At 35.5% G+C, this 14,422-nt stretch overlaps 1 protein-coding gene across 1 annotated transcript in view; it reads left to right on the forward strand.

Moving 5' to 3' along the window:
• The first annotated feature begins 562 nt into the window (after positions 1–562).
• The window catches only part of PLEKHA5 (pleckstrin homology domain containing A5), a 74,340-nt gene continuing 60,480 nt past the window's right edge, over positions 563–14,422 (forward strand). Inside the window, exons 1-4 of the mRNA XM_026066930.1 lie at positions 563–619; positions 1,617–1,737; positions 8,203–8,307; positions 10,693–10,765. Coding sequence (XP_025922715.1) covers positions 1,630–1,737; positions 8,203–8,307; positions 10,693–10,765 — 286 coding nt within the window. The 5' untranslated portion in view covers positions 563–619; positions 1,617–1,629. The remainder of the gene's footprint in view (positions 620–1,616; positions 1,738–8,202; positions 8,308–10,692; positions 10,766–14,422) is intronic.

A 14,422-nucleotide genomic window follows, 5' to 3' on the forward strand; every position in this document is an offset into this window, starting at 1 on the left:
GAAGCACGATTGGACACATCACTGTTTCAGTTGATTTATCCATATCATCTGAGATTTTTCAATGATCAGGATCAAACTCTCAGCTAGAAGAAAATTGCTTGTAGTGTATGGTTATTTTACCCCTACAGAACAGTTAATGTTTTGTTTACATTTAACTTTTCCCTGGTTAGCTGAAATCCCATTTAAGAATATATAAAGGCTTTGCTGGAGTGAATTATCAATGATCCTATATGAGCTGGTAACATTCTTACCACTCTAGTGTTTAAAGTCAAAAACATTAACCAACACAATGCAAATGTTCTGCATCCAGTTCCAGAGTATTCATGAAAGTTCTTTAATTCTTTGAATTGTTCTTTTTATGAGTGTGTGTATGTGTGTGTATAGGTTATGAAGAGAAACATGAAGTTACATGTCATAATGAAATATTCGTAATTACTTTCACTGGGCTTATATCCTTGATGTACTGGATTTATATACTTGAGTTTAAAAGTTACATATCTAGTGTCTATATAAGTTTCTTATTTCTCTTCCACAGTCATAATGAACGAAAAGTAACCTGCAAACATCCAGTGACGGGACAGCCATCCCAGGACAACTGTATTTTTGTTGTGAATGAACAGTAAGTGACATCCTTTTAAGGCTACAAAATACATATGTTTTAAAATATGTTAATATTGCCATATGCTCCAGTGATTTCTATTTGCAAAACTTTACTTTTCCCGAGTGATACTAGGAGTTTTTTTAATTATATGAAAGTGATACTTAATACTAATTTTTAAGATAAAAACCATAGCCCAAATTGATTATATAATAGAACTGCACTGTGTATAATTGTGTGGATTTTCATTTGTCACTTGAGTTATTCAGCTCTAGTTTTGGCAAACAGCTTTTTTTTTTTTTTTTTTTTTTTTAACAATCCAGTAAATTACCATCAAGGGATCTATTTTTGAATCATATAAGGAACATCAAGTGTATTTAGTTTATCTTGTTTTGCCTAATAGTCTCTTTTCATTTGGCTACCTTCCTGGCTAGTCTAGACACTTTCTGAATAGTTGAGTAATAACCTGTTTTGCTACCTTTGCATTAATTTTGTAGCATACACAACAAAGTCTTTCCTGAAAACCTAAACACTATGAGAAAGTGTATCACATAGTCATACCTGACCTCAAGATATTATATGTGGCCGAGTGTTGGGTGTCCTATTCCTCACCATTGCTGCAACACCAGAAATAGAGTGGTTAGAGCAATGACTGAGAGACTTGGAATATGAGAAATTGAACAAACATGAGTGCTTTCACGCAAGTGGGTCAAAGCCAAATGGGGTCTTTGAAGAACATTTCTTTCCCTTCCAACCTCATGGTCATAACTGTCTTTTTCCCTCCCACCAGCTGCTTAAAATAATAGAGAATTCATCTGTGATAAATTTAATTTTTCATTTGCTATATAATTTAATGGCCTTTTTAAAACACAGTACAGGTACCTTTACAATGAAATGTGAACTGCTTAAAAATAGGAAAAGTAGGACACAGTTCCTATTAGGCAACATCTAGGAATGCTTTTTAATAGCAGTCTGCACACACAGCATGTTCTAGTGCTATTACAAATTCTATTTTCAGGACTGCTGCAGCTATGACATCTGAAGAAAAGAAAGAGCGACCAGTAAGCATGATATGTGAAGCAACTAACTATAATTTGACATCAGATTATGCTGCTCTTCCGATGAGCCCTGTGGGCAGAGTAAGTCTTTGTGTCCAAATTAAATTAAAAGTAAAAATACTCAGTTATTCCATAAGGTACTAGAGTGCTATTCACAGAGAAACTTTGCTATTAGTAGTCTTTGTGAAAAGAGAAACAAAACTATATCTGTCTTGGGGCATTTGGCTCCTTTCATGTTTGATTTGGAAGCTTGGGTGTCTGAAAAAAATTGTCACAGAAGCTGCAATTTTTCTCAGAGATCGTGGATCCTGTGACTTGCGCCTACTTAAATTGTTTATGGAATCTAACCTTTCCAGTCAAATAAGTGTGAAACAGCAAAATTTTGAGTGACTGCTCAGACATCTGGGTAGGCATCATTGTGGCAATTGCTAGAGGTACAAACAATTGACCAGATTTATTCAGGTAAAACACACAGAACTATGATTGTCTGTAAATGGTTACAAGCAAAATGGGTGTTGACCGTGCAGTAGGTATTTAAGCACATACATCATGACTCGCAGTCATCGGGCTGAAAGTAGAAGACCTGGATTCCATTCCTAGGCTGCCCTAGCTTCATCATGTCCCAGGTTCTCCCTTAATCTGACTTCTGTGAAGGTTAAGGTAGATCCCCCAGATGTTTATCCACATGATAGATTCAATAATATGTACTTTAAGATTATTGGACTAAGCTGGTGAGAATACTGTGTGCATTTTTTTCCTGTTTGGAGAGCCTTCATAAAAGGAAAGGGCACTTACTGCATAACTGTTTTACTTAAGTTTTGTCATTATCAGTCAAGCAATCTTTCAGAAAAACTAGAACACCAAGTTGACAGCTTTGGTCAGTGATTAGGGACAAGAGCCTTGTAATGTCTTCTACTTGGCAGGTAGCATTTAAAAAAAAAACAAATATATATAATTTTGCTAAGCATTGAAAACCTTAACTCTGAAAAGTGCAGCAGATTAATCCAGTCTGCAAGAGAAAATATAGTTCAGAGTGTCTGCAGATTCCTTAATTTTAGAAAGTTTGAATAGAAATAATTTATTTTTCATCTTACAGAAAAGAAACATTGTAAGTTTGCATACAGAACAAGCTGCTTTAAGTGTGTTTTTGAAACTTCTTATTTGTTTTTACAAATATTTCATTAGCCAGGCAGAATCCTCAACCTACATTTGAAAACCATTATGTAATGAGAAAAGGCCCCTAGCTTTCAAGGAGTGCCTTAATCTGTCAGTGCTGCTGGAAAAGAGAGAATCACAGGTGAATTGTAAACAGTAACAAAGTTCATAGTCTCAAGTTCAGTAAAGTCATGTTTAAGTCCATTCAGGTAAGCCAGTTTAAAAAAAAAAAAAAAACTATCTTAGAATTGTAATGGTGGCAATGATTACAGTAATAGTTACATAAAAAGTGAGTTATAACAGAACTGGCTAGGAAGCGCTTTCAGGTTAAGTGTAGGAAATGAATTCCAATTTTGGAACACTTGTTTTACAAACATATTTTCACACTCCTCTTTCAAATGAGCGGTTAAAAGCATGTCCTTTAGCATGTTTGTTTCGTTATGTTTTAGAAGGAAACTGAGATTGCTGCAGGGTAATTATTGTAATTTCTTTACATCTTTGATTAATGATACTTTAGCTTCCTGTGGAAATTATTTAATTATATTTTAAAGAAACACAGGCCTTTGTGCTTCTTTTCATTGCTCCTAACCCTTATTCCAATTATTAAATACACTTAAAATATTAATGTGATTAATGTGACTGTATGTGCAATTATTGTTCATCAGTTTCAAATGTAAGCTTGTCTGAATTGCTGTTACATCATTTTAATAGTTTTGTTTTCAGGAGATGAATATTTGCAAAGTAGAACCACAGCTAGTATTAGTCAGCCTTTTTTGGTGACTCTTTAAGGCTAACAGGTTGAATAAGATAAATTAAAAGATAACTGTTTAGAAATCACCTATGGGGTGTACCTGGATGGCACACCTCATTTTCTTCTATGCTTTTATTGTTCATCTCTCCAACAGTAGAGCCTGAAATTCTTGGGCTATCATGTCAGAATTTGAATATAATATGTGGAGGTTCTGTGTATTACAGCATAAGAGAAGAGAAGTAAGATATTGGTGAGAAAAGTAAATTATGGAACAGAAGGATGCTCCGTGGGTTTGCCACACCTGTTTTTTTTAGGTGGTTCTGTTTGCAGAGAAAAGTCATGAACACATCTAATATTGGAAGATAAGGAGGAACTGAGGTAAAAGTTTTTGTAGTACAACTAAAGTTTCAGACAGTTGAGGGATGTGGAAATATGTTCTCTTTTTTATTAATATTAGTTGATCTAGAATAGAGATGGCACTTGGAGAAGTTTTTCCTTTGTTCTAGAAATACTTGTTAGAGTCTATTGCTGCCTAGAGGCTAATACAAAAGATGAGGTGAGGCAAAACCAATCTCTCCCTGGCAGAAGTCTTCTCTTCCTTCCCCACTACATAAACGATGCTGGCCAAATAATACAGGAAAGTTCTGGTCAGAGTGCTCTGTTAAGTGCTGCTTTCTTCCTTGTTAGCCTGAAGTGTATTTCTAAATCTGGAGTCACTAGCACAGACCTCTGGCTGCAGGAAAGATCTGTGTAGGCTTGTGATTGCTACAAGAGGTGTATGTTTCCAGCCTTCTTTTTAAAATGAAGAAGTAGTTTTTGCAGTTGCAGTTCTTTTTATTTTGTAGTTAAAATCCTTACCTAGACAAATATGATTGCGTGTCCTGAACTGCATTTAGGATATCAGCTTTTTAATGTGTACATAAAATAAGCAATGTAACCAGTGCCCCTCCGCAGCTCCTCTTCTCTGCTCTTCGTGACTGTCCTACCTATCAGCAGACCAACACTAGTGGTTTCTCTTAGTAACTGGAATGGAGTGTTAGCCTAAGACAACTGCTGCAGAACTCCTCATGTCTCCTTTACAGCTAGGATATGGGGCAATTTGTTTGTGAATATTCATCAATTTATTTCTAGATATTCATAGAGTGCTCAAGCCAGTCCAGCTTTAAATGGCTAGTTTAGATATAGCCATGCGTGTTACATCAGGTTTCAGGTTAGTCAGAAATTTTAGAGTAATAGTCCTGAGGTACGTGTGTGTGTATATACAGGATCAAATGTGTAGAGCAAAAGCAGTGCTCAGGGCTGAATATCCATATTACTTGCGTTTTAGTGGGTTAACTCCAGGCTAGTTGAGTAGTGCTCCTTGTGCATCTTCAGTTTTACTTTTATCCACAGAAATCCAGTTTGGTCTATGATGCAAACCAGTGCACAGTCGGGGGGGGAATGATTGGGAGACCATTCTAGTGCAAGCTGAAATGCTGAGGCAGAAACCCACACAGTTCATGGAGAACTGCAATAGTGGAAGGCATAGAAATTGCCTACAAAATCAAGAAGGCAGCATCATGTCAGTTTGTGGTTTGGAAGAAAATCTAAGCCTTAAAGACTAGAAACACATTTTTAAATCTAAGTTGAATATGAGAAAAATCTTAGATTCTCTTCTTTTTGACTTCATATGCAGAGAATTTTCTATTAGTAAGATTCTCAAGCCTTGCTTTCAAAGTATAGAAATAGTAACTTCTGTGTTCATCTATTTTTGTGTTAATCAAAGATCATTTAATAGATAAATTTGGTACTTCTGAAACTGGGGAAGAGGCTTTGGTAAATTCTGTGTCACCTACCAGCTAGGTGGAGAGCAGCTTACAGAGTAATTGAGTGTGCAGCCCCAGATGCAAACTGATCTGTTGCCCAGAGTTCAAAACCCTGCTAGCCTTTGTTTTCTCCAGGTAGGGGTAAGTGTGGATATCAGTGGCTAGGTTTTGTATTTTCTTTCTCAGTACTTGAACTGCTCTGGGTCCCATAGGCTCAGCTTTCAGAGACATCACAGCAGCTGGGACCTTTCCTCAGAACAGGGGCCAGATGTAGCAGATATGACTTTCTTTGCCTTCTTCAGAAGCCAGAGCTGTGCAATATGTCCTGTGGACTGTATTTTTAGTGCTGTAGGGTGGAAAAAATTTGAACCCCTTCATTTTTCCTTCTTTCCTTTTTTCCTGTTTCCTCAGTTTGAGATGTATTAGATATGTGCATGTGAGGGAGCATAAGATGACCAGGGGATCCCAGGCTTAATGAGAGGAGGGAAAGAGGAGGATATGATTTTACAAGTTTGAGGGGTGATAATTAGTTTATATATACTCCTCTGATATTTCAATATCCTAAAATACTTACTGTCCTGAGGCTCAGAACTGCTTGTGAACAGATACTCTTTTTATGCAGAGTGTGGTAAAATAATGGCATGAGTCATCTAGAGTGTTCTCTCTAATAACTAAAATTAGAAAACACTTGTGATGCTCTGTTCAATTAATGGAAGTTTGTATTCATAGTTGGTAAGATGTATAATTAACCCTTTAAAATCTGTTCTGAGCTCAGTGAAATTGGAGACAATCTGGTTTGTTATCAGACCTGCTGAAGAGAAGTCTATTTAAATGACTTGAATTTGTTAGCCGACTTGATACTAGTAGTATTAAGGTGGTTTGTGTTTTCAGAAGCATCCCTAATAGGTTAACTGTTTTACAAACTCAAGAGATCTGGAACACTCCTGAGAGGTTTTTGAACCTTTAGTACCAAATCATAGAGCAGGTGTGAGTGCTATAAATTGCTCATGCATGTCTTGAGGCAGCTCCTGTGTGATGCGCCACTGCAAGTTAACAGAGTTGGATATAGAGTTAATCCTCTGTGCTCCAGATTGTTACAGGTTCTCTGTGTATTCTTTTTTACAGCTTCATAATTTGAGCCATCCAAATTTTGGAATGTTGCTATAGAGCTATCAATTCTGTTAATATGTCTTGGCATCTTACAAACCTTCATCCATTATGCAATGATAGGATTTTCCAGATGAAAATGCTAAAGATTTGAACTTCTATTTTGAATTATTTTTTCAATTGCTTGCTCCATTTTGTTTTCCAGACTGAGTTCGGTCAAATTTCTGTATCTCCAAGTGAATTAAAAAAAACCCTATTCTTTTATATCCACACCCGATTCTTTAAAAAAGAAAGACAAAACAACCTTGTTTTACTTTATACGTTTGTCTTAAATCTACGACACCATGAAAGTTTTTGTAACGTTATTCTTTTTAGACTAAGCTATTTCGTATTTTTCAATGAATGGAGTGGTATTACTGGCAAAAGCTGCCCATCATTTTGAATTCAGTTTTCAATTTAGAATTTTTAATCCACTATGGAGTTCTCTGAAGCATGTGTAAAAAACACAGCTCAGTGTTGTGGTGAATGTCGAGAAAATTTCCACAGAGAATCCCTGCACCCTAATTTGCAACAAAAACTGATAGGGAGCATATTTGTTTAGCCTTCCTATTTGAGGATCTCATTTAGGAACTTTGCATAACCTTATCATTAGTTAAATGCCTGAGCGGTAGGGAGGGAGAAGCTGAAGCACAAGGTTATATTGTCTAAATTAAAGTGGTGGATTTGGAGCAGAGCCAAGAACGCAGCTTGAAAAACTTATTTTGAATTTTACTTTTGCAGAATGGGATATTGTCAATGCCACATTGCTTGGCCCCTGAGTCACCAATTTTTACAGAATTTAAAACAAAAGTAAATGTTTAGCTATTTTAACCGCAGGACAAACTTTCTAAATGTAAACAGAAAAGAATGAAGTGTGAATGGCAAAGCACTGTAGCTTTCTTTGTGCCTCTTCCCATTTCTTTTGATTTCTGATGTGGAAGAGGAATGAAATCTAAGATAGGTTATTTATCCTGTTTCTCTTAACCATCTCTGATCATTGCATAGCTATAAGGATGTGAAAGGTACAATCAACAGCAGAAAAAAGCATTGGAGTTACAGGGCAAAAGACTTCAAAGTAGGTCCTAGAGCAAGCCGGTAAAATAATCAATATTCAAACAAACCAAGAGATTATAGAGGGAAAGGGTCTTGAGGAGAAAGAGAGAGAATAAAAAAATTATGGTATATATTATGAAAGGGGGGAGACCCAGTGAGAACTCTTGGAATTACACCTTGTGGAAATCTGAGCACATTTGCAAGCAGGGCTTTGATGCAAGCAGGAAAGAGTAGAATTTTCTTGCCCAAATGATGAATTTTTTTTTCCATTATTAATATTAACTCTATTAGTTTTAGTTCTCTCTTTACAGCTTGGTAGACTTTCTACCTGCTTTATAAGAAAGTCAGATATATACATATTTTTTTCTTCTTGCTAAAAAAAAAAAAAAAACTTTTTAAGTACGTGTCTTGGGAGTTGTCTTTAAATTTCCTACAGAGGAAAAAGAAAGAAATGCTGAAGTCAGCAGAGCCATTGTAATAATTATTTATCTAAAAAAGGAATAAGGTTCATGTTCTGCAAACCTCCAGAGGGGCACACATAAGGGAAAAATCGTAAAGAAAAGAAAATGCATTATGATTTTTCTAAAGTCAACAGATATTGATGTGGTTTTCTTTAACCTGTTCAATTTAATTTAGACATCACGATCTTCAAAGAAGGTTCATAATTTTGGAAAGAGATCAAACTCAATAAAGAGGAATCCTAATGCACCTGTTGTTAGGCGTGGCTGGCTCTACAAGCAGGTACTCCCCACCCCCTTCCTTTTCTTTTGTAAGGTGTCTAATGTATGAAAAACAGTCATTTGTGTAAAATATAATGGCAGGAATACTAGAGCAAAGCTATAAATCGGGAGGACCTGATGCATGGTTTTTTTAATTAATTATAATTAGCTACTTATTGGATAACATTCTGATGAGTAATGACATCAGACAACTACAGAATACTGGTGTATTTTATCTGTTTCTCTCCAAAATACACAAAGGGCTTGAAAAATCTAGACAGATACTGGTGGTAAAATGATGAATTCCTCACTATGATGATCTCACTTTTTATTCTGAGATGCTTTGCAGTGAATTTCATGTGTGGAAAGCTACAATTATGGAGCTGAAGCAACTTAGTGGAATGCTCTAAAGATTCTTGCTATTATGTATGTCTCTTGGTTTATGTCAAACTAATAGAGAAATATTCAGAATGCATATTCAGCGTATAAATTAATTGAAAAATGTTACTTTTCTAAAAAATTGTATACTATGTTAATATTAAAAAGTCTGTTTTAGTGTACAAGTATGTTATTTTACTAATAAAAACATATATTTTAAGATGTATACCATTGGGTACAGTTTATATGTAAAATGATTTAAATGCTATGATGCTTGATTGTTTTTTCGTAAGAAATGAATGCTGTATATTTTCATGTTGTAGTAGTAACTGAAAGTCAACTTACTCAAGAGTTTTGCCAATCAGTATTACCCTCAGAAATCTACAGGCCTTCAGAAATGTACAGTGAAAGTCTGTGCAGGTTTCTCTTTGAAAGTAAAATAACATTGTTTTTTTGTCTCAGGATGTGCTATCTCATTGCATGTAATGCCATCCTTCTGTAGTTTTTCTACCAATTTTGAGCCCAGAATCAACTTTTTTTCTGAAGGTGTTTACTGAGAAGTTGTTATAACGTTATCACAGTCAAGAGGAAACAATGATTTGCAAATACACTGGTACAGAAAGGATTTACTTTAAAGTAGGAAAGAATTTAAAATATGGGAACCATGTCATCCCTCTGTGTGCCTCTATCTGCTATGTCTAAACAAGGCAGAAAAGACATTCCTTGAGTGTCTCATTGCCTGCGCAATTTTCCAGTTGGCCATGCAGCAACCTGTTGATATTTTGAATGACAGGATAAATGCAGTGTTACCCAACAGTTTCCCTAAAAAGTCTGTCTAAGGGATTGAGATAACTCTTTATAATGAAGAATTTGGAGTATTTTCAAATCCTGAGATTGATTTTTGTGACCAGTGTCCTTGGGGCCAGGGGTGCTGCGTTCTGATCCGCTGCTGAGTTAGTGACCGTGGCAGGGAGGTGAGGAAGCCAGTTCCCTGCTTTGTGTCTGCCTTTCCAGCTGTGAAATAGGAGTTGACTGCTATAGACAGTACTTCCAGACTTCATTAGTGTTTGTTAAATGACTTTGAAGTCCTCAGAAGTAAGGTGCTATAAAGTGCCCAGTTATCCTATTTATGAAAACTTTGGCAGCAAAGGTTTTTTTTTTGTTTTTTTTTTTAGCTTTTTCTGAATACTTTTTCCTATCTAATGTTTGCTTTCCCCTTTATTCTCCCTCTTTCAGCTCCTTGCCCCACCCCAAGAAGAGCAGGGCTTGAAATAAGAGGCTAAAAATTATGCTGACTTTTCTCAAAAGAAAAAAGAAAAAAAGAAAAAAATACTTTTAGTTGAGCATATGCAAAGCTCCAAATTTCATTATAGAATCTCTCTTCTTGGTTGTCACAAAAACCTATTCACTACAAGAATATTGATAATTCACACATACCTTTCTTCTCGGAACAGATTAACATATTTATTAAATCTAATTCTACCAGGATGTGCACGCTGCAGTGCTTCAGCTTATTTACACTGCAGTAGTGGTGGCAGTCCTTCATTCTGAGCTGTGCAGTGCAAATTGGTTATAAACATAAAAGAAAATGAAATTGCTTTAGGAATAAACTTTATGTGGGAAAGAAATTTGTTTCAGATATGAGTGCTAGTAGAGGATGAAGTTCAGCAGATAGTTTCCTCAGAAAGCAACAAAGAAGGATTTTTTTTTTTAAGTTTCACCTTATTCATTTCCTTTTAAAAATGTGTATGTAATTTTACTATTTACTGTAAAATGTAGTCTCTAGCTTGTTAAAATAATGGGCTCTCATTTAATTCTTAAATTATGTTAACTTCAGGCCTCCTGGATTATCACCTTGGTGTTCAGTAACAGATCTGTGATGAGAAATCAGAGATACTTAAAATGAGCACTTAGCCTGGAAAATGAACAACTAGCACAATGCCACCGTTATGTAGTACACAGTTTACTTTATGACCTGTTTACTCTTAAAAGCCTGAAAGTTCTTATTTGATCACTTTGACTAATACAGGACAGTACTGGGATGAAGCTGTGGAAGAAACGGTGGTTTGTGCTCTCGGATCTGTGTCTCTTCTATTACAGAGGTAAGCTTCATTCGGGACAGGTTTGTTAATTTTACGGGAAGCATAAAAAATGAAGACTTCATTAAAATGAAGTCTGTAAGAGCCCTAATATAACTTTAGATTTTTATTTTCATTATAATTTAAAGTCTTTTAAAATAAATTTTGACCCTCTACTTGAATAGAGGGTGAAAGAAGCTGTTGCTTAACTTGATGGATAAAACAGTGGTGTAGCTGTCCATATCCTGGCCTGGTATATATATCTTTTTCTCTTCCTTTCTTAGTTAGTGATTTCACATAATTGCTTCCTGCCTTTCAGGTATGCTCAAAGGGCGAATCTCATCACAGCCACCTCTTTAATACATTCATATTCCGGGTTGTAGTTTTTTCACTACTTCTGTTATGAAGTATATAGGCCAAGTTAAATCTAACTTCTCATGCAAATTAAGTAACTGAAAAGGGAATATGAAAGGGATAGTGAAGGAGGACTGAAACTCTGACTTTGGACAGATAGAGAGGATATATGTGCCTTTGGGGAATATAACTGTTCGTGAGCACTTGTTAAGTGAAATGTTGTCCAGTTCCATATGAGTAGATGTCTCTGCTGTATTTGGAACAAAAAAAGAAATCTGCTAGTACTTTTATGTAGCTACATCAGACTTACCTTAATGGGGAAATGTAGCTGCTTTTAATTCTAGTCTGGAGATCTGTATGTTAGAAAAGTGATCTCTTCACTGTGACAGATTATTAACTGCAGTACTCCTGAGAGGATAAACAAATGGGATTTGTGCATATGGAAATTCACTCAATCCTGAAATAAGTGGTACAGTAGTAATTGTTTAATGAGGACTAAGAGCAAAACATGTGGAAGTGAACAGTAAAAGCCATCTGCAGCCTTACGAGGGATATATGGGTAAGAAAGTGTTTCAGTTTGGGATGAGAGTTATTTGAATTGGTATAAGTAGTGTTGATGCTGATAATGCTGCAAGCAGTGACTGATGAAATTAAAATGCTGTTCTGTTAAAAGTACAGCATGTCTCTATGGTAATCAAGACAAATCAGGCCATGAAACATAAAAGCTCTGTCTTTGTAACTGTTTATTAGTTTATAAATTCCAAATCATTGGAATATAATCATTAGGATTTAATTCTTTACCCGAAAAAGTAGATGTTGTTGGCTAAACCACTGCTGAGTCAAACCTGGGCTGTAATTTCAGTCGTGGAGACATTGGTTGTGCTATAATTATACTGTATTTAGTTAAGTAGTCGTTTCATATTGTGTGGTTTCTCTTGCAGGATTTTCTTATTTTAAGCAAGTCTTTAAGCTTTCCCTTCCAAAGGAAATGCTGCATTATGGTTGTGTTAAGACCAGATTAAACTGACCCAAAGAACTGCACATGAAATATCTCACAAAAACAAAGCAAACATCAAAAATAAAATAAATTCAGGCAGCTCCATAATCTTAATTTTTCCTGTGCTGTATTTTAAAGTGTGCCAAATAAGCTGAAATACAAGCAGAATAGTCTAATTGTTCATGATAAACTTAATGTTTAGCTATCATTCTCTTACTAGGAAGTAGTTAAAGCTGATAAATTGGAATTAAACAGATGCATAGCAGTAGTCTTAAAGTCTTAAAGGTATTGGAAATGACTATGGAAGTATAACAAGCCTGCATTCTAAACCCTGTGCTTTAAAGTTTGTGTGTTAGGTTAATTCAGTCTGGCTCAGATATTGAAAAGGGGGAGCAATGCACTTACTCCTAGGATGCACTATTTCTGGTTGCCTAATTGTTTAAAAAAAGTCACTCAATCTTATTGAACTTGTACAATTGGTGTCACAGTGAGAGCAGCTAATGCCTAAATCTATTTTATAGATAAAAAGAAAAATTATTTCACTGTATTTTTTCGGAGCTTAGAGCATACTGTTTATCTGTTTCACTGAAGGATATAAAAGACTTCCTGCTTTCATGCAAAATGGTTATTGTTGCAACAAATAAAAGATCTTAGCACTAGAACAAAGATCTGCCATTTTCTTCCTGTATTATTCATATACTGCATACAAGTAAAGATGGGTACAGGGGCAATGCAATGTGTAGATAAAAGCTAATCTGATGGGAAACAGATTTTAAAAAGCTGGAAGCGGAATGTAGCAGTATGCCTTTAACAAAGCCCAAAGTCCTCCAGACATGCAGCTGCTCAATGGAAAATGTTTAATGCTTTTATATGGTGCTAGTGAGTGCGACTTACTCAGAAACAAACAGGGCAAAGTGTAATCTAGCAGGAGAGGAAAATGTTTCCCAAACCTGCAGTCCAAATAAAGTAAGAAACCCCAAATTTGTTATGTATTCTGGGACAGGGGAAAAAATGCTGTGTTTATCAGAGTCAATATTGGAGGGGGGAGGAGAGGTGGTTTCAAGCATGCCTGTTAGTAGACAGTTGAGTACCTGAAACTAAATCCAACCCCTTCATTTCTTTGCTACCTTTAAATCAGAATACTTGCATACTCACAGTTCTCCAGTTAACTAGCTAGCCTAGAAAGCATAACTTTTACATCTAGCATATCATGTGATGCTAATATAGCTGAGAAGAGCTTTTCCTGCATAAATAACTGCAATGAAAAAATGTGGCTTTTTGGAATTCAGTGGTCTGAACAAGAACCAGGGAAATCCACATATATGATATAGTCTTTTTGTGGCGTTTATATGTATTTTTCTGTAGTTTATTTAACTGTAGCAGTATAAATTTTCTGTGCTTGAAATTTTGGAGTATCTATTTTTCATGTTAATTACATAGATATAGTCATTTATTGTGAGCAATATCTTGAACTAAGAGAATGTTTGGAGCAGTCTCATAAAATATTGGTTGTGAATAGAAGTTGTGTGTTTGGAATACAATTAAGATTGACTTTGTGAATTGCATCCAGTTATCCCTTATTAAAAGCGTAATTGGATTTAAAAGCTGGTTGTAACTTCCAATTAAAATATTAATTTATTATTTTTATGTATCATTCTAAAATTGTAGGTAAAACAATTTTGGGGGAAATACTACTTTTGTTGCAAATGATCTAGAACATATACACATTCTCACAAATGGAATGTAATTATTGACTGTGCTCTGTTGTCAAAGGGAATTAAAACCAACTCTTGGCTTAATATGCCTGACATCAATCAACAAGTGGAAGGATATGCAAATTGTCTCCAAGGCCAGCAATTAGAAACAGTATTTTAAAATACTTCTGCTCTCATAGGTATTTGTAATTTTTTACTGACTAGACAAAAGATAGCAGGTATTGTTCTTGTCACTGAATTAGAAGCTTGACCCATCTTCCTAGTTTTGAAGTCATCTGCAGATAAGCACTGATCCATGGAAAAACTATAGGTGAAGCTATTCATGGTGATTTCCATAAGGTAGTGGATTCTGTAAGACAGCTCGCATAAACTTTTACATCATGGGCACTTTGAGTGGTGGTTTTTTTGTTTGTTTGTTTTTGTTTGTTTGTTTTTTTAATACTTGTCCATCTCAGGAAAAGGTTGAAGATGGCCATATTCAGGTCACCTAGATTTCACTAGGCTTAGTAGGTTGCAGGTGTGGGAATGGCTTTGGCTTTAGGTCCTTTTCACGGGTTTCTGGCCAACAGGAAAGTGTGGACTCATTAGATTTAGACAGAACTTACAGTATTTGAA

The sequence above is a fragment of the Apteryx rowi genome, unplaced genomic scaffold, assembly GCF_003343035.1.
Source record: "Apteryx rowi isolate R43461 unplaced genomic scaffold, aptRow1 scaffold_25, whole genome shotgun sequence".
NCBI classification, from domain to species: Eukaryota; Metazoa; Chordata; class Aves; order Apterygiformes; family Apterygidae; genus Apteryx; species Apteryx rowi.